Consider the following 23,575-nt stretch of genomic DNA (forward strand, 5'->3'; position numbering starts at 1 on the left):
CGCCTGAGGCAGAGGCCACAGAGCCATCCCCAGCGCCCGGGCCATCTTTGCTCCAATGGAGCCTTGGCTGCGGGAGGGGAAGAGAGAGACAGAGAGGAAAGTGCGGCGGAGGGGTGGAGAAGCAAATGGGCGCTTCTCCTGTGTGCCCTGGCCGGGAATCGAACCCGGGTCCTCCGCACACTAGGCCGACGCTCTACCGCTGAGCCAACCGGCCAGGGCCAGATTATTGTTTTAATTAGCATTTTCAGATGGACACTGGAGAAAGGCCAAGAAAGGGTTGGTCTGTGGGACTTGGTTGTATCTAAAGCAGTGTTTCCCAACCTTTTTTGTGCCATGCCCCACCTTAACCTTTCTAAAATTTTTATGTCCCCCCTATGTAACATACATAAATTTTAACATTAAAAAATTGATTTGTTCACTTAATAAACATAAATGATAGGTTCTAGGAAGAAATCACTATGAAATTGTTAACAAAACACAGTAAGTAAAATTTCAAAACATATAATGAAAAACAGAAATTTAAATTCCAAATAATTTTAATACAGATTTTTCTATATTAATTTATTATTTTAATTTAGTGTGATCTTTGCGCTTGATGCTTGCTGCACAGAGATTTTATATTAGGTTCCAATTTGGTTAGCTTTAGTCTCAAGTCTCCACATTGTGTTATATCCAGCCGATTTCTTTTTTTTTTTTACCAGTAAATCATTTATAGCACTAAATCCACATTCAGCTAAAAATGAAGATGGAAACGGTAGCAATAGTTTTCTTGCACATTTGGTTGAATTTGGGTATTTGATTTCTGTTTCCTCACAAAGCCATGCCATCGCTCCTTTGATATTAAATAAAGCTTTAACTGACCCATCATTTTGCAATTCTGCGAGTTCTTCTTGATACTGCATAGTTGATAGATCAGACAAATCCACTAACTTTGGCTGCATCATCCATGTTGGGAAATCAATTTGTTTTAAATCAGAAAATCTTTCTTTTAAATCAGCCGATAGAATATTCAAATGATTGACAATAACAAGTAAAGCAGTATCAGTTACTTCACATTTTTGGAGCCAATGAAACTGTTTAAAGTTTTTGTTGTTAATATGTTTCTGACATAACTCAATATTGGTAATGAAACCAAATATCTTTGCTTTTGCATTGACAAGAGTTTTATTCCTTGAAGTTGCTTATTTAATATATTTAGTTTTTCAAAGATATTGGCTAAATAACTCACAAATGCTTTACCATCTATTGTTAACAGATACTTCATTTCAGGTTTGTTGCTTAAAAAATCACCCAGAGTATCAAACAGTTCCATAAATCTTTTCAAACAGTTTCCTTTAGATAGCCATCTTACTTCAGTATGAAGTAAAAGTCTCACATGGTCTTCATTTTGTTCTTCACAAAATAGCTTGAAAAGACGCTCACATTTGCCACTAGCTTTAATAGCATTAACACAGTTTATTACTGTATGTAATTCTTCATTCAGAACAGGCGAGATGTTTTTAGCTACCAAGTTTTCCCTATGAATAACACAACTCACAAGAATCATTTCTGGATTCGCATCTTTCATCAATTTTAAGCAGCCATTTTTCTTGCCCATCATATTGGGAGCACCATCTGCAGCACAAGATGTTCTATTTTTCATTGGTATATCATTGACATCTAAGTAGTTTTTTAGCTTATTATATATATCTTTGGAGGTAGTGGTGCTTTCTAATCTTTTACAGAACAACATTTCTTCAGCAAAATGTCCTTTATCAATATATCTTACGTAAGTTATCAATACTGCCTCACTGTCTCTCAAAGTTGATTCATCCATTTGCAAGGAGAATTTTCTTGTTTTCAGCTTTTCAATAAGTTGTTTTTCAATATCCTCACTCATTTTGTCTATTCTTCTGCTAACAGTATTGTTACTGAGTGGCATAGCTTTTACATCTTTGTCATCTTTTTCAAGAACCGTTTTAAGAAATGCTGACATTAAAATATGTGTTAAAATATATTTAATGTGACATAGAGTAAACATATACTAAAAATTCATATTTATTTAAATGTATATAACACATTTACTACACTACCACTGCAAATCAAAAGGTATCTATATTTTTCCACTTGACAAAATTTTCTGGAAAGTTATGCTTCTAAAATTAAAATTGTCGTGCATGCACTACTATAGCCCCAATAATATTTATAAAATATTATTGCTTTCTAGCCCCAATGCAAGAAGTACTTAATAAAGAGTTTAATATTGATAAAAATAAAATCAAATACTTACCAATTATATCTATACAATATATATATGTATATTTATTAAATCAATAAGCTTTTTTTTTTTTTTTTTACAGAGGCAGAGATAGACAGGGACAGACAGACAGGAACGGAGAGAGATGAGAAGCATCAATCATCAGTTTCTCGTTGCGCGTTGCGACTTCTTAGTTGTTCATTGATTGCTTTCTCACATGTGCCTTGACTGCGGGCCTTCAGCAGACTGAGTAACCCCCTGCTGGAGCCAGCGACCTTGGGTCCAAGCTGGTGGGCTTTGCTCAAACCAGATGAGCCTGCGCTCAAGCTGGCAACCTCGGGGTCTCGAACCTGGGTCCTTCCGCATCCTAGTCTGACGCTCTATCCACTGCGCCACCACCTGGTCAGGCTAAATCAACGAGCTTTTACAACAGTTTTGACTGACACTTATTTCAAATTAACACCAACTGAATGATGTGAAACACTACAGAAGTTGCGATGGGCCAATTAGGTGAGAATAACTGCGTTGTTTAGCGAGTTTTTAAAACGTCCGGGGTTCCCCGTGGCAGACGGCACGCTCCGTGGTGAACCAAGGACGAAGTTTACTTGACGACGCCAATCACCCAGTTGATGTTTTGGTCTCGTCAAATGAAATTATACTTAATAATTATTTACCGCAATTATTTAAGAATTGCATTTTTTGTTAAATTTGGCACCAATATCTAGCATTGCATTTAAATGGCCCGGGGCGAAAGAGTTAAAGTCGAGTCGAGTCCATTTTCAAATTGCCCCCCTTAACTATGGAATTGCCCCCCTGTGGGGTGTGGGCCCCACGTTGGGAAACACTGATCTAAAGAGTCAGGAAGCTGTCGGGCTGGGAAGATCCTCCAGACAGTTTATGGAAAGACATTTGGAGCTGTAGATGTCTCCTAATGGCTGCTCTTACCTCCTTGATGTGACTTAAGTGGTTATTGTAATCTTCGGAGTCTTACATTCCAGAAATGTTAATGTCTTTTAACTTCTCTTTGTTTGGGGTTTTGTTTGCTTATTGATTTGGCTTAAATTCAGGACCTGACCTACTCATGTATCAACTAAGAAAGTTGTTATTTTTCCCGGTAAAATTCTCACTCGCTGAGTATAGAAGATCCCAAAGAAATAACAGAACTAAACTAGACAATTGGCTGTTCTTTTTGTTTGTTTATCTTTTTTTTTTCTTTTTAACATGACACAGAAAACAGCCCTGGGCTGCAGAGAGGAGGGACAGTGAATTTTCTCCATGTCATGTCAGTTTTGCATGTCACTTATCTGGCATCAGACTGTTCCTCCTGAAAGGGTTGTTTTTAGAGCATTTATTTTTAAAACGAATAAGTGGCATTACTTAGACAAATATGTTCTTGTTCCAACCTCTTATGAACCCTGAGATGCAATAACATGTGGAAGATACTGTAACTAATTAGCAAATTACCGTAGTCTTCTAAGAGCGACCTTACAAGGATGGGGGGAAAGTAAGGGTTGGGCAATTTTCTGCCCGTATTGAAAATAGGCAAGATTTTCTTCTTCTAGCTCTATGCCATGGAGGTATTTCATGGTGGTCATTGGAAATTGACCCCTTGCCAGGGGCCCTGGAGTACAGGTCAGTTTTGTTTTATTTTTTACAGAGACAGAGAGTCAGAGAGAGAGATAGATAGGGACAGACAGACAGGAACAGAGAGAGATGAGAAGCATCAATCATCAGTTTTTTGTTGCAACACCTTAGTTGTTCATTGACTGCTTTCTTATATGTGCCTTGACCGCGGGCCTTCAGCAGACTGAGTAACCCCTTGCTCGAGCCAGCGACCTTGGGTCGAAGTTGGTGAACTTTGATCAAACTAGATGAGCCTGCGCTCAAGCTGGCGACCTCAGGGTCTTAAACCTGGGTCCTCCGCATCCCAGTCCAATGCTCTATCCACTGCACTACCGCCTGGTCAGGCCAGGTCAGTTTTTGTTGGGCAGGTGGGCTCAGAGGAGAAAGATGCTGGACTGAGGGAGGAAGGAGCTAGGGACACAAAAAGAAAAGCCTGAACTTTGTGAAATAGCAGATCCCCAAACAACAACAACAAAAAGCTATTTTGATAACTTTTCTATTTGCTATTTTAGATTCTGATGAGCCCACCAGAGAATTAAAATTTTTTTCTCTTCATTCCCATGTGCCATCCTCCAATGAGGGGTCAGCAGTTCCCTTGGGACTGTGGGGGCTGCGAGGTCCATCCTGTCCTGTTTTTTTCTCAGATTCCTGATGACCGACGATGGCCAGATACACTGGTAACCTCCTAGCCACCCTCCATCTTCCCTCACCGCCCCTCCTCCCAATGTGTGCACACCTGGCACCTGGCCTGGAGGTCAGCCCACCCATGGCTTGCTGGCATTGTGCTGGAAGGATGGCTGACCTCTCATTCTAGAAGATCTGCTTCTATACAGGGGTTCTAGGGCAGACACTGACTAGTTCTCTGTAACAGCTATCACAATCACTCCTCTAAAATGCTTTGTGATTGATATCAGCAATATGGCCTGGTTTATTCCAGTGTAATTGCTTGTCTTCTTAATTGAGCTCATTTGATACTTCTGTTTTTAAGGCTATATAATTTTGTAACTGCTTAATATTTCATGCACTCTTTGAATTATTCCCACAGCTTTGAAAACCATTTTATTTTTTTGTTTACTCGTAACATCTATAACTTATTTTCTTTTTAAGCCTCATTTCTTACTGAGAGACAATGGCTAATGGTTTTCACTTGTGATTGTAGAAATGTCTGGGGAAATTTAAAATCAGCTGGTATGGAGGAATGGAACAAAGCAATATTAACAGAAATAAAAACCTTTGCCTGTGGAGAGAGCACAACAACTAGACTTGGGAAAGAAACAGTTTAGCTCTTGAGAAATCTGTCAGAAAAAAGAGATTTGCAATATCTTTTCCCATTTTCAGACTGCTACGTGTTAGATAAGATGTGAATCTGGGTATTTTCCCAAGTTTGAAACTCTAAATTCTTGTCCTTGCTGATTTATTTCTTTCTCTCTAAGTTCCATTAATGTTATCTTGTTCCTCCTCCAGGTGGTGTCTTGTCACGTGGTGGGCAAGACCATTCAGTTCCTGGTCAGCGCAGGGCCAGCCTCACCCGAGGACATGGGGAAGCAGCAGTACAGCGTGCAGCTTACCCCCCTTCATTTGCAGGTGAGGTGGGGTAGGGTGTGCAGGTCGTGGCAGATGGTTCTCATAAACCTGTAGGGCAAACATGGGGGCCACAGGGCCATGAATACCCATGTTTTAATTAGTTGCCATTTGTTTCATAATTTCCCAATTGTAACCTTCCATATTATATTTGTAGGAAATAAAAAGGTGTGTGTGTGTGTGTGTGTGTGTTTATTTATTTATTTATTTATTTTTTACAGAGACAGAGAGGGATAGATAGGGACAGCAGACAGGAAGGCAGGAAGGGAGAGAGATGAGAAGCATCAATCATCAGTTTTTTGTTGCAACACCTTAGTTGTTCATTGATTACTTTCTCATATGTGCCTTGACCATGGACCTTCAGCAGACTGAGTAACCCCTTGCTTGAGTCAGCAACCTTGGGTCCAAGCTGGTGAGCTTGGCTCAAACCAGATGAGCCCGCGCTCAAGCTGGCGACCTCGGGGTCTCGAACCTGGGTCCTCTGCATCCCAGTCCGATGCTCTATCCACTGCGCTACCGCCTGGTCAGGCCTATATTTTATATACACATATGCATACCTACACACAGGTGTATGTACACACATGTATATATACATGCATATATACACATAATACATATATACACACATGTGTATACACATATGTGTGTACATATAATGAATTTAGTAGTTGCCCATTTTTCAGAAATGGGAGAGATGGTATCTTTCAAGGCACTTCACCATGTCAGGGGTGTTGTCGGCTAGTAGGATCAGGTAAGTGGCAGGTGAGGTGAAGAGAGTGGTTCTGTTTCAGAATTGGCTCTGGACCCTGGAAGTTGACTGGCTCTTGGAAAAACAGCGTAGGGGCTAGACTGGGGCATTCAGCTTTTTAGTTTCTAAACAAGGCAACTTTAAAAGACCCCCCCTTGTTATTTTTATAAGTTAGAAAATGACCAGAACCATTATTTTTCAGATAAGAGACATTATAACTATAATAGACATATATAACTATTTCATAATATATATAATTATATATGAATATTCATAATTATATATAACAGTTATATAGAGAGACATGTCATAACTATAGTAGATTTATTAGGGAAACTTCTAGGTAGCTGAAATGTCACATAACTCTGTATCTCTGACATTAAGCAGAAGTGCCCTGAAGCTCCTGTTGAGTGGTGTGTAAAGATTGTGACTTTCTGGGTCTGTTTTAGGGGTCACTGCCAATTTAGTCCTGCGTTTCCTCTCTTCTGTCCTTGTGCTTGGCTGCCAATTTTGGGGGCTGAGCTGAAGTCATACAGGATTCTCAATGACAAGGGCAGACGCTACTTCGTGTACTTTTCTTACAAAGATATAGTTTTAAATAAGCAGGATGAACAAGATTTTCTGGCCACCTAAATAGCTTCTTTTTTTTCTGCAGTCTAGCCCCCTCACTCCCTTTTCAAGTTGAAATGGTTGAGTGTTGGTCTCATGGGCTTGTCAGATGCTAATTCGTCATCTTTTCCCCAGTTTTTTGGACTATGTGACTAGAACATAACCTCAGAGTGTGGGACACATTTACATGATATCTGATACACACTTCAGGACTGAATGAGTCCAGCGAGGACCCCAAACACTAACGGAGCAAATGCAGTTTCTGGGAGGGGCTGGATGTGTCATTCGAGCAGCTCAGACACAAGTAACACAACTGTATCTTTGATCTCTCAGCACAGTTTAAAGGCAGCCTACCGATTAGTCTGCAGGCAGAGGCTGCCACTAGAGACGGGTAAATTATTAATGCTCAGGGCAGCAGGCCTCCAGTTTCTCCGTTGTTTTCCAGATAAAAGGCGCACAGAGGGGCCAGCAGTTCAGCGTGCTGCTACCCCCTCCTCTGCCTGGTGAGGGTGACTTGGGGACCTGTGTCAATGAAATTAAAGTGTGCTTCTTACAGGGTTATCAGGGACAGCATCATTTCTCATACCCTCTTGCTAGCATGAGGTGAGAGTCCTGAGTATTCAGAATTGCATGCTGAAACCATCCTTTCCTTCCCGTTGGTTGTGGTTGGGGGGTAGGGAGAAGGACAGGGATGTGAAGAGCTGAGATTTTTGTCTCTGGCTGAAAAACAACGGCTGGTGCGTTCATTTGCTTTGGCTGTGGAAACAAATGGCCACAACCTTAGCTTAAAACAGCACAAATTTATGTTCCCATTCTGGAAGACTGAGGTCCAACACAGGCTAAAATCCAGGGGTTAGCGGGCTGCCCTTTTTTCTGGAAGCTCCACGGCAGAATGTTTTCTTGCTCATTCGAGTTGTTGGTAGAATTCAACTCCTTATGGTGGCAGGACTGAGGGCCCGGCTTCTTGCTGGCTGTCAGCCATGGGCAGTTCCTAGCTTCTAGAAGCAGCCTCATCCTGGGGCCCCTGGCCTCCGTCCTCCGTCCTCCTTCCTCAAGTGCACATCTCTGGCATGCTCTTCTGCCCTTTTCTTCCATTTTTAAGGGCTCATATGATTTGACCAGGCTCACCAGAATAGCCCAGGGTCACCTCCCCATCATCCTAATTGCACCTGTGAAGTCCCTTTTGCCATGTAAGGTCACATATTCACAGGTTCCAAAGATTGGGACATGAACATCTTTGGGGTTCATTTTTCTGCCACAGTGGATGGGGAGGGTTGAATGGGCTATTGTGAGAGGCAAGATCCGGTTGGAGGTTGTGTGGTGGCCCAGGCAATAGAGGACCAGCATGCCACTGTGTTCTGTGCACAGCTCTCAGGGCAATGTGAGCCTGGGGTTGGCTCGAGTATCCCGGTTCTGTCTATTACTCCTTCTCCTCTACCTCTTGGTGATACTCTCAGAAGAAAAATGCAGAGTACAGAGAATTTAAAGTAGGCTGCAGAGTTTCAGTGACATCTGGCCTCTAGCCACCGACGCTGAGGGGCCTTGCCCAGTGGTGGTAGGGGGAGGCAGGGCAGAGTACTGGTGGGGGTGGGGCAAGGTACTTACAGTGCAGAGGGGGCCAGAGGGAGTTTGGGAACCCTCCTCTCCATTCTGAAAGTGCTCAGTATGGCATGGGGAAGCTAAGCAATTATCTAAGGAAATTGGTGAACACACACAGATGCACATACCCCCACAGATGCATATTGTGGCTGTGGTGGAGACAGTAGTCCTCTAATAACTATTTTTTTTCCTCTTTAAAGCTGGAGCTCCACATGAAAGAGCAGAGAGAGGACATTCAGATATGGTGGTCATTCATCAGTGTGCCAGAAATGGCCATTACAATCCAGCCCAGAGCACCGGGGGAGGTCAGTCAATACATTTCCATGATGCCTCCATCTGTTTACTGAAAATCGTGATGGGTTTGCTGCCCACTCTCACCCAGACTGCACTCGGAATCACCAGGCAGCTGTTAAGAATCCGGAAACCTGCTTGCCACCCCCATGCGGCTGGAACAGGGCTGGGAAGTTGTTAAGTGAACCACTGAAGGAATGAAACCTTGGTTTTCCTTGATGTTTTCTCACACCTAATCATCAGATCCACTCTTCCACCCTGAAGCAGCTTCACCTACAGCTTGGGCTGAGTCCAGCCAGCTCCAAGTGCAACCTCCTTTCTCCCCTGGTGTTTGCAGAGATGAGCCTCCAATCTGGAGGCAGTCTCCTCCCTGCTTCCCCTGGTCTTAGCTATTTGGAGGTGTGATTCTAGGACTGGGAATGCTAGTCATGTTGGTGTCGCTATTTCCAGATGCTTAAACGGTCATGCAACATTTATACCAAAGCCTTAGTTTATCATGTTCTTCCTTTGCAGTGGCTTGTACAAGATTTCCTTGTGATTTTACCCTGTTTCTTTTCCCTCCCCTCCCCTCCCCTCCCCTCCCCTCCCCTCCCCTCCCCTCCCCTCCCCTCCCCTCCCCTCCCCTCCCCTCCCCTCCCCTCCCCTCCCCTCCCCTCCCTTCCCTTCCCTTCCCTGTGAGATTTATTCATGCCTTGTGTGGTTGTATCTTGTTTGTGCTCATTGTGTGTGGCTGCCACACAATTTATGGATCCACCCAGCATGCCCACCAGGGGGCGATTCTCTGCCCATCCGGGGTGTCTCTCTGTTGCGACCAGAGCCATTCTAGCGCCTGAGGCAGAGGCCACAGAGCCATCCTCAGCGCCTGGGAAAACTTTGCTCCAATGGAGCCTCGCTGCGGGAGGGGAAGAGAGAGACAGAGAGGAAGGGGGGGAGGGGTGGAGAAGCAGATGGGCACTTCTCTTGTGTGCCCTGGCCGGAAATCGAACCCGGGACTCCTGCACGCCAGGCTGACGCTCTACCACTGAGCCAACCGGCCAGGGCTGGTTTGCATGTATTTTAATATGCAAAATATCAACATGGTTTAAAAGTCAAAATTACACGAAACATTATACTCAGAAGTCTGCCCCCCCCCCCATTCCTGTCCCCTTTACCTCCATTCTTCCCCTGCGAGTGGTAACATGCTTCAGTACTTTTTATCTGTTCTGTGTGTTTTTTTGCAAAAAGGACATTACTTCTCTTTATTACTCAAATGGTGTTTATACCCTGCTCCCCACCACACCCTGCTTGTATTCATGAAAAGCATGACTTCCGCAGTGAAGCAACTCTGTAGAATTAGCTGGCCCCCTGCAGTGGGTCCTGTGCCCTCTTTACAGAGCTGCTGGGTCCCCCAGTAGATGTGACAGCATGGAGGCAGGGAATAGCTTGGGAGCAAGGTTCCTGAGTCAACTTGCTCTGAAGATCTTAGTTGTAATGGACTCTGACACCTGATTACCCCAAAGCTCATGCCTTGGTTTCCTCATCTGTAAAAGGAGGAGAAGTTGTGAGGTTAAAAATGTAAAAGTAAACCAACAAAGTGAGGCCCATCCAGATAATGGAATCTCATTCAGGCATAAACGAGAAGCTGAAACATGCTTGACCCTGAAAACATCACACTCGGTGAAAGAGGCCAGACGCCAGACATGCAAGACCACTGCTGTGTGAGTCTGCATCTGTGAATTTCTGTTCTTATCAGTACAGACCCTGGAGCCTGAATCACCTGGGTCTGACTCCCTGCTCTGTCACTCATGAGCTGTGTGACTCTACACGTATTAATTCCCTTTTCTGTGCTTCAGTTTTCTCCTCTGTCAAGTAGGGGCAATGATATTTAAAATGATTGTGAGGATTAAATTGGTTAGAACATATAAATGTGTAAAATCAAGCCTGACAGGCCCTAAGAATGATGTAAGTATTAACTATGCTGATTATTATTAGTTGAGAGAGTAGGTTTTCAGTAAATGGCAGACTTGGACTAGTAAGTTTGCGCTCACAAGGCCTGGCCAGCCAGTTGTTCTTTGGACGCTGAAGACCAATTTCTGAACTCACTTCCAGCCCCACACACTGAGAGGTTTTAAGGTCTGTAGTCCTGGAGGAAATCCAGTTCTATGAGTGTCCCATCCCCCCATGCAGGGTGGGGACGGGCTGGAATCCCACAGTGAAAGCATTTATACCAGAGGTGACAAGGGGCACCAGAGGGCCCTGGAGTCATCAATAGCAGAGCCAGAACTGGGGCTGAGACCACCAAGCTCTGGCAAAGACTCACTCCACTGCAGCTGCTCTCCCAAAAACACGGAACAGAGCCTGGATCCTGCACAGCCCACAGAGTCTGACACATTCTATTAGCAAGAATACAGCCAGAGCTAGTTTTTAAGACTTCAAAACAGAAGCTTTTGTATTTAAACAACGATTTTATTTGGGATTTTTAAAAATAGAACCTGCTTACTTAAACATTGTTATTGAGATACGTTGTACGAAAAATGCACTTATCATATGTGTCTAGCTCATTGGAGCTTTCACACACTGGATGTTCCCAAGTGCTCAGCACCCAGCTCAACAAAAAGAGCAGGAACAGCTCCCTAGACAACCTCCTCTGTCCACTACCACTCACTGTTTCCAGCCCCCACCAAGGGTGAACCATGCTCCTGATTTCCAAGGTGTTTGAGTTATCTATGCTTGTAATTAATTACCACACACCTAGCAGTGTAAAACAACACACATGTATTATCTCATAGCTTTTGTCCATCAATCTGGGCAGGGCTTAGCTGGATCTTCTGCTCAGGGTCTCGCAGGCTGTAATTAGGTCTTAGTCAAACTGCATCTTTCTAGAGCTCATGATTCTTTTCCAGGCTCATGTGGTTGTTGGCAAAACTCGGTTCCTTGTGACTGTAGGACTGAGGTCCCAGCTTCTTGCTGGCTGTCAGCTGGGGGCTACTCTCAGCATCAACATCCCTGCCCTGTGGCCACTTCACATGTGGAAGCTGACTTCTTCAAGGCCAGCAGGAAAAATCTCTTCTCCAGTTTGCTAAGAGGAAGTCTTATATAATGTAATTTCTGACATTGTATCACCTTTGTCATATCCATTGGCTGAAGGCAAGTCGGGTCATACATATACTCAAGGGGAGGGCACAGTTCATTGAGGGGTCATCTTAGAACCTTGTCTACCATAAACAACATGGACTAGTTTTGCCTGTTTTGGTAATTTACAGAATCATACATTATGTGCTTTCTGTGTTTGGTTCCTTTCACTCAACATCATGTCTGTGAGATTTATTCATGCCTTGTGTGGTTGTATCTTGTTTGTGCTCATTGTGTGTGGCTGCCATACAATTTATGAATCCATTTAGCTATTGATGGACACTTAGGTAGTTTCCAGTTTTGAGCTATTAGGAATCATGATGCTGTGAACATTCTAGAATGTATGAACACAGTTCTCTTGGGTATGAAATTTTGTAGCTTTATAGATCTTGGCACTGGGCTTTGTAACTTGTCCAGCTTTGTTGTTCTTCTAAAAGCTTGTCTTCATTCTTATCAGGTCTTTCCATTTATTTGAATACTTTCTAATTTCAAAAAAATATCAAATATTACTTAAGAAAGAAAAACCACTTCTGAGATCAGTGAAAAGGATCCTCTCTCTCAGATATATCATGGGTCCAAATCTGACTTCCTGGAGCCCCAGTGACATCAAGTTTGTTCATCTCGGAGCGATAGTGAGAAGAGCCAAGCATTTGCCTGACCTTTTGTATGCATGTGTGGTGATGACATAATTTGTTGATGTCCTCCTCTTTTGGCAGGACCGGGCGGTAGAGGTGAACGCAATATGTGAAACTCTCAAGGGTATTTTGAAGTACCTGGTTAGTTCCGCCTCCCCATCGGTGGTGCTGAGCACCAAGCCTATGGACATGAGGGAAGTTCAGGTAAACATGTTCACAGGGTGTGGGTGCTTCCAGACCCCATTAGAGATGGTGGGCCGCCTCTCTGGAGGATCAATGTTTCTCTGCCTTGCTGTGATAGAGGAAGATTGTAAGACTATTTGCTGGTCAATAATAACCGTGCTCTGGGGAAACTTCGAGTTCAGGTCACAGGGTTTCAAAGACCTGTGAGATGAAAGAAAGAGGGCCACTCAGCACAATCTGACCCTGGTTAGTTCTAACCCTCCACCTTTTAGGAGCCCCGACTTGACATTTTGCTGTCTATTCAGAGCCAGTGGCCTTGGACCTCATCCTTCCAGGACTGAGGTACCTAGGAAAATCAGTTAGCAATGGGAATGTGCCCCTGAAGCAGGCAGAGCAAGGTGCACTGGATAGACACACATGTCTTGCCCAGGCTGGGGACAGCCTGATGACCTGCAGACTGGAGAAGGCGTCCCACTCGCTCTCAAGCACCTGGGCTGGGTCAGGCGTGGACCACATGGTTGCTCCAGTCTTTACCCACAGTACAATTCTGCGGAGCCCTCTCTGGCTAAATGCATTGCTGCTTTTGGGATAGATAAGGCTTCTAAGCAGGGAAGTGGTTCTGGTTGATGGTGCTCTACCTTCCTATGAGGAAGGAAACTGTCACAGAGCAGATGCCGGTGTTGGCTCTGGCCGCTGCGGTCCTCTACTTCCCCACGGCGACTGCTCCTTTTCTTCTTGCAGACTCTCCAGCGCACTTCACCTGCCTCTCAGGAACCCTGCCCTCCCAAACCTCCAAGGGCTCATGACCTCAAATTGTTGGTGAAGAATATCCGAGCCTCACTGCTAAATGATCCTGGTGCTTCAGGTGGGTGATGGTGCTGCAGGAGCTCTGGGTGACGACAGGGTGCCTGGCTGACTGTAGAAGTGACTGTCCCACCATGTGAGCCAAGTGGAGGGGTGACCTGTGGCTCCCTCCATTTGGGTCTGCAGTGTGATCCTGACTTTGATCAAAAAAGAGCCCCTGGAAACCGTAATAATAATGCAAGTCCACTAAACTACAACTCAGATTTTGCTTATGTGAGGGAAGGAGGAACACAATTGTAGCTTTGCCCTTTTTCTTGAGTCTGGAAGGACTATCTTTTTTTTCTTTTCTTTTTGATGATTGAACCTAAAAATGCATGTTCAGCATCCCTGACCAATCTGCTTTCCTGGAAGATGAGGTGCCACATGGGTGGTTTATGGGTGTTAGAAGGCGTTGGCCCCAGTGGGGACCCTTTGGTGCAGAGAGGCTGCTATTTGAATGAAGACAAAAGTTATCCCTAGAATGGATGAATTTTCAGGTGCTTCTGAATTACTGCAGAGATCCGAAATGCTTAATGGCCCATGACAGGACACAACTCTCCCCTTTGATTCGATTTTGCTGAGGATAGCAGTAACTTCTTTTCTATTGTCTGAGAATGTGGGGTTACTGATCTTTGTTTGCAAGAAATTTCTTTCCGTTCCAAGTACAGATAGGCCACATTTAACAACCAAGACTCTGCAAAGCTAGTTGTAGGTGATGGTTTTGGTAAAAGCACTTGCATGCTGCCTTTGAGGTCCTGTGCTTAGCAGTTGAGAGGGCACTTCTGAACTTAGTTGGGGAATAAAGGGTCTCAGGGTCTGAGTTTCCTCTGAAGTTGATTGTGAAGATGAATCAGTAAGATGCTGTGTATGGGACACCTGACACCGCCAGACTTGTGGTAAAGGGCCAGTAGAGCCCAGTGATTGTTGATCACACAGGGGTTCATGGCTTTATGCCAAGCACAAGGCATTGCCTCGAAGCAGAAACAACTGTTTAATAGAAGACTGTCCCATTGCCTGGAAAATACCCCAGAAAATATCTTAAGTCATTGAGTCAGGTATAAAAAAAACACACCCGTCATAAGCAGGGAAACAGGTTCTGTGTAAGTTATCCCCAAATTTAGAGTCATCCCAGATACCTTTCCTTTGGAAAATGGTGAGTTTTGTTCAGAAGCGGGGGCCACATCTCTGCTGTAGTCAGGTCGCCCCCAAGAGGGTCCCCCATCACGAGTCTGTGCCTGTAGCCAGAACTGAGGGGTGAGCATACACTTGGGAACAGTCTGGGGCCCTGCATATCAAGTAGGGGTAGGAAATCTTTAACCCCAAATGAAGTGGGGTGCTTTGAGAGTTCGTAAATAGCAAATGAAAGAAAGAATGGCCCCTCAAAGAGGGTGAGCCAAGACCTTAGGCAGTTTTATTTAGCCTTTTATATGCAAACGTGTCTTAAAGCAATTTTAAGAAACAAAAATAAAAGGCAGTGCGGTGCCCCTTTGTTTGATTACAGGCCACGCTAACCTCCGCTGTGTCGTTCAGCTGAACGAGCCTGTTCAGAAGTTCTCCAGCGCCCTCCCGAAAAACACTACTGACCTCACTTGGGAAGAAGAATTTACCTTGTGCGTGCAGCTCAGTTACCATGGGCCTGTGTCTCCATGGTGATGCCTACTCAGGACTGCCAACCCCTGAGATCATTTTGTAGAACCAAAAAATTATTTTAAAAAAATTTAAAAGGCATATTAAACATCTGAGGGAGCTTTAAGTCAAACATAGATTTCTTTTTGAAGGTAGCTCTATATATGCCCAAAAGATATTCAGTGACAATACCCATTCCTAATGTTAAAAATCTTAATGAGAACAAGATTTATGGGCTCTTCTTTAAAAAGACTTTTTTAAAAGTCATTGAAAGTGATAAATACCAGAAACAGCCCCACTAATGTCAAGAGAAAGGCAGTCTAGAAGCACTAGTTAGTGTAGTTGGATAAGATAAAGACACGATATATATATGTATAAGTACCGGCAAGGAAGAGGCAAAACTAATCTTTCCCTGGAGATATTATTTCATATCTAGACTACTCACAAAAAGCAATTAAAACCATTAGAAGTAATAATGGACATGGGATAGAAATAATAATATTATAAAAACTAATATAAATAATATGTCAGTAAAGTGGCCAATTATAAAAATACAGAAATCACTTTCTGGCACTTAAACAATAAACAAGTACAGAAAGTAACAGAAGAAAATATTCCATGTATACTATAAAACATTTTTATAAATCATTCATGAAAATAAAATACTCTCTTAGAAAAGTGGGCAGAATTTTCAGAATAGAAGTACAAAAGCAAGTACTATAGCTAGAAACTTCTGAAAAGACGTTTAATCTCAGAAACTGGGGAAGTAATGCAGACTTAAACAAGAGCTTGCTTTTCACCTTGTGGGTTGCTATAGAGTAAGAAAATGAGAATGGCCAGGGGAAGCGTACATTGGAATAAGAATTTTGGAGTTCATCAGTATGTATAAAATAAAATCTCTTTGATGCATGTACCTATTGACTGGCAATTACAGTTTTCCTGAGGAAATAATCCCACAGTTGTGTGAAGATACATGAGAAGGGTGTTTAGTTCAGCTGGTTTATGATTATGAAATATTAAAACAACCAACTCATTATTAAGGATTGGTAATTAAGGAATTGGTTAAGTAAAATATCATAAAGAAAAATAGTGGAATACTAGATACTTATTAAAAATGTTGTTCCTCTGCAGTTATTGACAGGGAAAGATGTCCATGATATCTTAAGTGAAAAAAAAAAAAAAGGTTACAAAGAAGGAAGGAGGTCCATTATGTTCTATACTTTATTTTAGAGAAGTATATTGCTACCATTTCGGTATAGTACCTAACAGCCACATGTGGCTTTTTGAATTTCAAGTAATTAAAATTAAAATTAAATCCAGTTTCTGTTTGCACTGGCTACATTTCAAGTTTTCAAAAGCCACATGTGGCTAGTGGCCCCATATTTGATGACACCTATATAGAATATGTCCATCATCAGCCAGGGAGTTCTGTTGGATCCTTCTGGGAGGGGAGGCACCAAATATTAACAGTAACCTTTTCTGGATAGTGAGGTTGTCAAATTTCTTTATATTTTTGGTGTGTCTTACAGTTTTTAGAATATTGTTGATGACCATTTCTTTCTATAATCAGAAAAAAAGATACTATTCCAAAAATTAATAAAGCATTTTTAAGGACTTAAGGACTCACAGCTCTTTTTCTTTTGCACAGTGAGTTGAATGCCAAGTCGAAAGAGTTGCACCTGCAGATTTCAGAGGATGGACAGTCCTCAGAAGGTGGGTAGTGAGTAGGTGGACGGAGGCCCCGCTCTCTGGGAGTGTCGGCCAAGCCCTTGACCAGGGCTTTGGGAAGCTTGGGTGAGGAGACACCCAGAGGAGGCCTGAAGCCCTCCCCTCCCCTCCCCTAAACCATCTGGGTCTTTTCAAGGGAATGTTTGGTTGAAAGTCCATTTCAGTTATTAATGTTGTACATTTTGAGAAAGAGTATATTCAACTGGTTTTTGTTTGTTCGTTTAAACAAATATCCAAAGTCTTTTATTTAACAATTCTTGGCTTAAGGAAGTGGTTCTCAGACCTCTTAGCCTCAATAGAGCTTTTTGTTTTGTTTTTTTAATTATTTGTGATGAAATAACATGTAACAAAATTCATCACCTTAGCCATTTTTTAAGTTTAATTTAGTGGCATAAGTGCATTCACATGGTTGCGCAACCATCACCCCCATCCATCCACAGAACTCCTTTCCTCTTGCAAAACTGAAACTCTGCCCCATTAAACACTAGCTCCCCACCCCTCCCCCTCCCCCAGCTGTTGGCATGCCATCCTACTTTCTGTCTCTGTGGATTTCAACTGGCTCTTCCTTGTTCAATAAGCCACAGCAGCCCAAGTTGAACACATACTTTACATACAAGAAAGATATAAGAAGTCACTAACGACAGTGTGGACCTGTATGTGTGGTCGTGTATAGATCAATAGTTTCTATATTAAATAGACTTTTAAAAGTCCCCATAAGTATACTAACATTTGGAGAGGGGGACCTTACCTGGCTTCTCCAATCTGTTCATCCAAGCTGTTTGGTTGTCTCCTAACAGCACAGAGACATAGGAAAAAGCCATTCAGGCTTCTGCTCATTTGCAAGAATCCTGAGACAGCTTCTTTGACTTGCTGAGTCTGGACTGAGATAACTGGACTGCTCTGGAGGGGAGAACTGAGCTGCTGACAGCCGTGTGTGTGAACACTCGGTGGGGCCACATTTGCCTGGAGAGAAAGGAGTGACTCCTAGTTTGTCCCGGGGGCACCACCTCTGCTGGCTCTACTGGAATTTCATTCCAGTCCAGCCAGAGGGGACTATAAAATTTCAAACTTATAAAAACAGCAACAACAACAACAACAGAAACAGAACGAAGAACAACCATAGAGCCTTTCTTCAGACACATATTTGAACATTTGCCCGTTTTCTTTATTAGCTGTGCTCACACTTGGTCACTTTTGATTTTGTGCATGCTCTCTCCACACATACACAAGGGTAAATATGTGGACCATTTTATGGTAATTCTATGCATCATGATCCTTACACCCCTAAATTCTTTAGTGTTTTTATTTTTTAGTGTGTTTTTTTTTTAACTTACTGATTAGTTTTAGAGAAGAAGGGAGAGAGAGAAAAAGAAAACATCATTGTTTCTTATGTGTTCTGACCAGGGCACAAACCTGCAAACTTTGTGCATTGGGACAATGTTCCAACCAACCCAGCTCCCCGGCCAGGGCTTTAGTGTGTATTTCTTATGAACAGGATATTTGTATGTGTCCATAACACAGTTATCAGTTTCCTGAGTGACGTTGATTCGGTTCTTTAACCCATCACCCACATCCCAATTTTTGTCAGTTGACAAAGCTGATCTACGTAGTAGCTGTTTTCTACTCCAGTGCAGACAGGTTCAGACAGTGCCCGTAATCATCACATCTTTTAGTCTCCTTTGTCTTTTTGACCTTGATGTTTGTCAAATGTTTTCAAGTAACAGGACTATTAGGAGTTGGTCTGGTTGTGGCAGCTCACATAGACCGTTTTGCTGTCATGGAAACACCACGGTACTCATTGCTTGTGTCCTGTTGTTGTAGCTCTCCTGGCGATGACGACTGTCCCTTTAGATTTGTTTAAGAAGCAGCCTTCTGGCCCACAAAGCTTTACACTGACCAGCAAGACCTTGGTGGACAGCTCAGTGCTGGGCTCCGTCACCGCAGAGGTACTTGGACAAGCTTCCACTTAAGATGAAGAACATTTTCCTTCCTGTCACAGTCTTGCTCTGGTTTGAACATGAAATAAGAAGTTCATCTGGGAAGAGCTGTGCATTTCTAGGCTTGACTGGTACCCTTTCTGCCCATGACCTGGTCAAGTTGTCTGCCATGTGAAGTCTCTCCCTGAGGCCCTTTCTTGTGGACCTAACCCACAAAGGGCTGTTATTTCGCTTGCTTTGCCAGCTTTTGTCCCCATCATACGTGTTGCATGGCTGGGTTTGAACATGGGTGTCACCATCTTGCATCAATTCAGGGAGAGATCTGGGTTCCTGCTGCAGGAACCGAGGGAATCACTGGTGTTGCAAAGAAGGGTGGTGCTCCCTGGTGGGGGAGTCTTTGCGCTGACTACACCACACACATCTGGTTTTCTCCTCAGTTTTGTTACATGGAGCCCACTGAAGCAAAATCCTGGCAGACCCCTCCACCTGTTCCTGCTGCCAAGATTGAAAAAGACCGCACAGTGATGCCGTGTGGGACTGTGGTCACTACTGTCACTGCTGTGAAAACCAAGCCTCGCTTTGACACGGGGAGGGTGTCCCCACTGAGCTCTGGTGAGATAGTCTCCTATTCACCACAAACGTTTGTCCCTAGGAAAGCAGAGTGCCCCAGGCTACGATGTTATTAAGACAATCTCCAGGCACTGGGAGCATGGTAATTGGCAAGACTTTTGCATAGCCTTTTTTTTTTTTTTTTTTAGAAAATTATCTTCCTATTTTATCAAGTGACACACTGAAGCAAGGTTCAACCCTGTTGGATATTCTGAAGCTAAAACCTAGATATTGGATGAAACGGCTAGTTAAATTAAGAACTTCGTTATGTTTATGTGGGACAACACACTCTCTTGAAACATTGGCTGTGAGTGTGGTCAGTGTGGAGTACCTTGTGTTTAAAATCATGGATCAGAAGTCTTGATGTGCAGTCACTTTAGATGCAGCTGAATTCTGTACCTGTCCCCACAGCCACCGCCTTGGAGATACTTTTGTATACACGTGTGACTTATTATTATTTTAAAATGTGTACTGCGTTTCTGCTTGTACAGAAGTATTCCCTTCCTGGAATAGATCACTTGGCACAGTTCTTGGTTGGAAAACAGAACGTGAAATTCTTCCTTAATTAAAACATTTTTGAAATTTTATTTTAACCTGAGCTTCCAACATTCCTTTTGACGACCTCCCCCAGCTCCCCCCCCCCCCACCACCACAAAGAAAAAGAAAAGAAAAAGAGAGATTGTGACAACATCTTGAGGTTTGGCCCATTCCTTTTCTAACAACATGAGAAGGAGTTGAAGTGAGGTGTGATCTCCCTTCCCGGGAACTAGATTCAGACAGCATCTGGAGGCCAATATAATCAGGGTTTGTCTCTGCCAGAGTCTCCCCTGCGGACGCCCGTCAAGGTGAGAGTGATTGAGAAGGACATCTCCGTCCAAGCCGTCTCCTGCCACAGTGCTCCCGTCAGCAAAACACTGTCTTCTTCAGACACAGGTAACGAAGCACGCCCACAGCACTCTCCCTCCCTGCCCCCCCTCCAAGCTCTCTCCTCCCAGCCTCTCCCCTGATGAGAAGTGAGCATTGGGAGTTTGGGAGGTCTTTTTTTGAGTAACAAGTGGAAATTGAAGACCAGGAACAGGGTTAGCACCCAGCTGTTGTCAAGGGGACGCTGTTAACAAAATAAACATGAAACCCAGCTTCCACTTCACTTTGTAAAATCCCCGAATATTATTTTTTCTCTTATTCAACATACCAGTGACATGAATATCATAAAGAAAGTAGGACTTGGGGGATGTAATCATAAACCCAACTTCATTTTTGTCTCCAGTGTCCCATGAAACCTGTTGAGTAGGAATAGTCCTCTCCCCCCAAAACTCTGGGTGCCAATTTCCCATTTTTATGGTCACTTCCAGGTAATAAATGTCTTTAAAGAGGTGTGTTACTGTCTCTTTGAGTCAGCACAGTCTAAATATGGGAATTCCTTCCCACCCTTAGCTCGTGGGACCTGCGGTCAGAGAAGGGGCCAGTGGGCAGCTTTTTTCTGGCTCCCCTCCCCATTCAGTGAATCTGCTCCTGATCTCACCAAGGTCAAGGATGGAGCAAGGAGGAGCCGGTGGGGTGGGGGTGGGGGTAGGGGCAGTTCTCATTTGATGGGAGCTGTCTAGGATGCTTCTGTATCCTCTCAGCCTGGTCGGAGTTGAAAACGGTCTCTGTCCCTGAGGGAGTTTTCATGATTCTCGGCATGTGGTCGTGCAGGGTCCCCAAACCACAGCTTCCAGGACACAGGCAGTGCTGCTCCTTCGGCTGGCTGCACCCAGGGCTCTTTCTCAGCTTCTGCCCCTGGCAGTATGCCCCACCTGCCTCACACTGTGGGGTTCCTCCACTAGGCAGGACCCCTTCGGCAAAGACCCGGGGCTGGCATTCCTGCTGTGAGTTTCTCATTGGCCTGTGGGCAGTGGAGCCAGCTCCCGGCACCAGCTTCCAGTGTGCAGGGCTACAGCAGCTGCAGCTTTCTCGGGCCCACCTGCCACCTTTCTGAGGACAGCGCAGAAGCACTGGGCTTGGCGTGCAGGGGTGGCACTCCTATACCTGTGTCTTGGAGTTATTGGGAATCACCGCACAGCTCTCTCCTAAAGTGTCCTCCCCCAAACCTCTCTTGTGACCCTCCTCTCGTCTTGGCACAGGTCACGGCCAGGCAGTTTTTGACTGTATTCATCCTGTCACCACACTCTGTGAAAATGTAGTCTCTGTTGTCTGCAGTCTACGGCCAAAACTGAGATGAGAAATACCCCTTTTACATCCTGTTCCTTTGATATATTGCCGTTTTAATTTTACTCTTAGCAGAACAGTGTGCTTTCTCAGCGTCAGCTTGGAGTCCAAGAGACCAGGCTAGGCATGTCAGCTCTGCCGCCGCCCTGGCTGCCTGACAGCTTCCTCTGTTTCTTGAATGAGGATTTAGAAAGTACCTACTTCAGGGTTTGGGGAACAATTGAATGAAATAAGTGCACAGATCCCATGGCACGGCACCTGGAACAGGCTGAGTGTCCCCGGATGTTGGCTGCATGCAGTATTAACCATGGGAGGGAGCTGCTCTTAGGCCTTGGCCCTTCATAGCCTATGCACTAGCATGTGGTTAACCAGACTGGCCAGGAAAGAGGAGTGACCGCACTGCCCTTCAAAAGGCTGGAGGTCTCTTCTTGGTTTCTTTGCTCTAGTTGTTTATTATCACCTCAGTTGAGGAATGACTCACACACAATAATGCACTTGGTGTACACTTCAAGCGTGGGTCACACAGAGAGAATCAGCTATGCACGAGGGTCCACAGAGAGTGTTAATTTTTGCTAAGGTGTGGACGTTGCTTTACCCTCCTCCCCACCTGCAGAACTGTTGGTGTTGAACGGCTCAGATCCAGTGGCCGAAGTCGCCATCCGACAGCTCAGCGAGTCTTCGAAGCTGAAGCTGAAGTCACCACGGAAGAAGAGCACGATCATCATATCAGGGATTTCCAAGGTGCGCCCAGCGCTGGTGTCGGCTATGCCCACAGCCCCGGCCCTTATAGAAGTTGGCCCCAGCTCTTGATCCACCTCCAAAAAGTTCTGCTTACAAATGTCAGGTTATGTCCCTCACCTAGCAAGGGGGGAGATTTGTGGTATTTCATTCACACCACTTCTCCTGTTTGTGAAGGAAACGTGACCATTTCTTACCAGGAATGCTTTGATTGTTGAGAGGTTGATGAATTGTTTGTAGAGAAGTTATTGAAAGAGGAAGGATATCAGACTATCCTTCGGGAGGAACCTTCACCCTTATCACTGTTCAATATGGGGAGAGCTTACACATTTCCAAACCATGGTAACTTTTTGTGAATGTGTATGTCTTTTGCAATCAGAAACAGAGCTTGTTTTTGTACACATCCTGATCCCCTTCCTACTGCTGCTGGGTACCAGGCAGGCCAGACTGCCAGAAAGATCAGGCCCTTGGGGCAAGGCGCCATGTCAAATTCCATGCTTTTTTTAACATTTCAGAATAAGCAAGGATGGTGTGAGCACTGGAGGGACACTTGGGAGATTCGATGGTGGGAGGGACTGAGGAGGAAGAATTGTTGAACCCTGAGGGCAAGCTAATTCTTTGAGGGCATCCAGAGGATGGGACAGGAGGGTACTGGCAGGCTGAAAATCTACCTCTCAGCTACCAGGAGAAAGGCCAGAATGGGTCACGGAAGGTGCCAGAGGTGAGTCACCAATATTGCCATTAAACTCAGGGCGTAGGCGGCCAGTGCTCAAGTCCCAACAGGCACAGCTGGGACTTCCACAGCATCACCCAAGAGCCAGGTCACACCTCTCTGGGTGTCCTGCTTGCACTTCCAGCCACAGCCAGCAGGTGCCGGTGGTGTCTCTGGAAGCTCCCTCGCTCACTCAAGGTTTTGTTTTAAGTTCTGAATGCAAGTGAGCAAAATAAGGATGGGGATTGTGACCATCTCCTCAGAAGTTTTATTTTTAAATCATTAGGAAGTCATGGATCTTAACATTTGACAGTTATTATTTCTACTGGTGCTCACATTGTCTGACTTGAGCCAGTGGACATGTCTGCAGGGAGGCAGTTGAGTCAGAGAACTGCAGTTGTCTGTTGTCACTAAGTAGATGCTCCTGGACAGCTGCTCCCGGGTCAAGAACCATAGACCAGCCCCAGCAGACCTCCCCACCCTGTGCCTACCCCCCCCCCCCCCCGTAGTCACTTCTCACCTTCCAATGTGCCACTTTCCTGCCTCCCAGCCCCACAG

The 23,575-nt window shown here is 44.4% G+C and overlaps 1 protein-coding gene across 4 annotated transcripts in view; it reads left to right on the top strand.

Annotated features, from left to right (window-relative positions):
- The window catches only part of C2CD2 (C2 calcium dependent domain containing 2), a 52,893-nt gene that overhangs the window by 19,992 nt on the left and 9,326 nt on the right, over positions 1 to 23,575 (top strand). For all 4 annotated transcript variants that reach the window (XM_066259323.1, XM_066259322.1, XM_066259325.1 and 1 more), the window contains 10 exons: positions 5,324 to 5,443; positions 8,597 to 8,701; positions 12,515 to 12,637; positions 13,358 to 13,481; positions 14,961 to 15,069; positions 16,734 to 16,798; positions 18,635 to 18,759; positions 19,188 to 19,362; positions 20,179 to 20,292; positions 22,181 to 22,308. In XM_066259323.1, the coding sequence (XP_066115420.1) occupies positions 5,324 to 5,443; positions 8,597 to 8,701; positions 12,515 to 12,637; positions 13,358 to 13,481; positions 14,961 to 15,069; positions 16,734 to 16,798; positions 18,635 to 18,759; positions 19,188 to 19,362; positions 20,179 to 20,292; positions 22,181 to 22,308 (1,188 nt within the window). The remainder of the gene's footprint in view (positions 1 to 5,323; positions 5,444 to 8,596; positions 8,702 to 12,514; positions 12,638 to 13,357; positions 13,482 to 14,960; positions 15,070 to 16,733; positions 16,799 to 18,634; positions 18,760 to 19,187; positions 19,363 to 20,178; positions 20,293 to 22,180; positions 22,309 to 23,575) is intronic.

The sequence above is a fragment of the Saccopteryx bilineata genome, chromosome 2, assembly GCF_036850765.1.
Source record: "Saccopteryx bilineata isolate mSacBil1 chromosome 2, mSacBil1_pri_phased_curated, whole genome shotgun sequence".
Lineage (NCBI taxonomy): Eukaryota > Metazoa > Chordata > Mammalia > Chiroptera > Emballonuridae > Saccopteryx > Saccopteryx bilineata.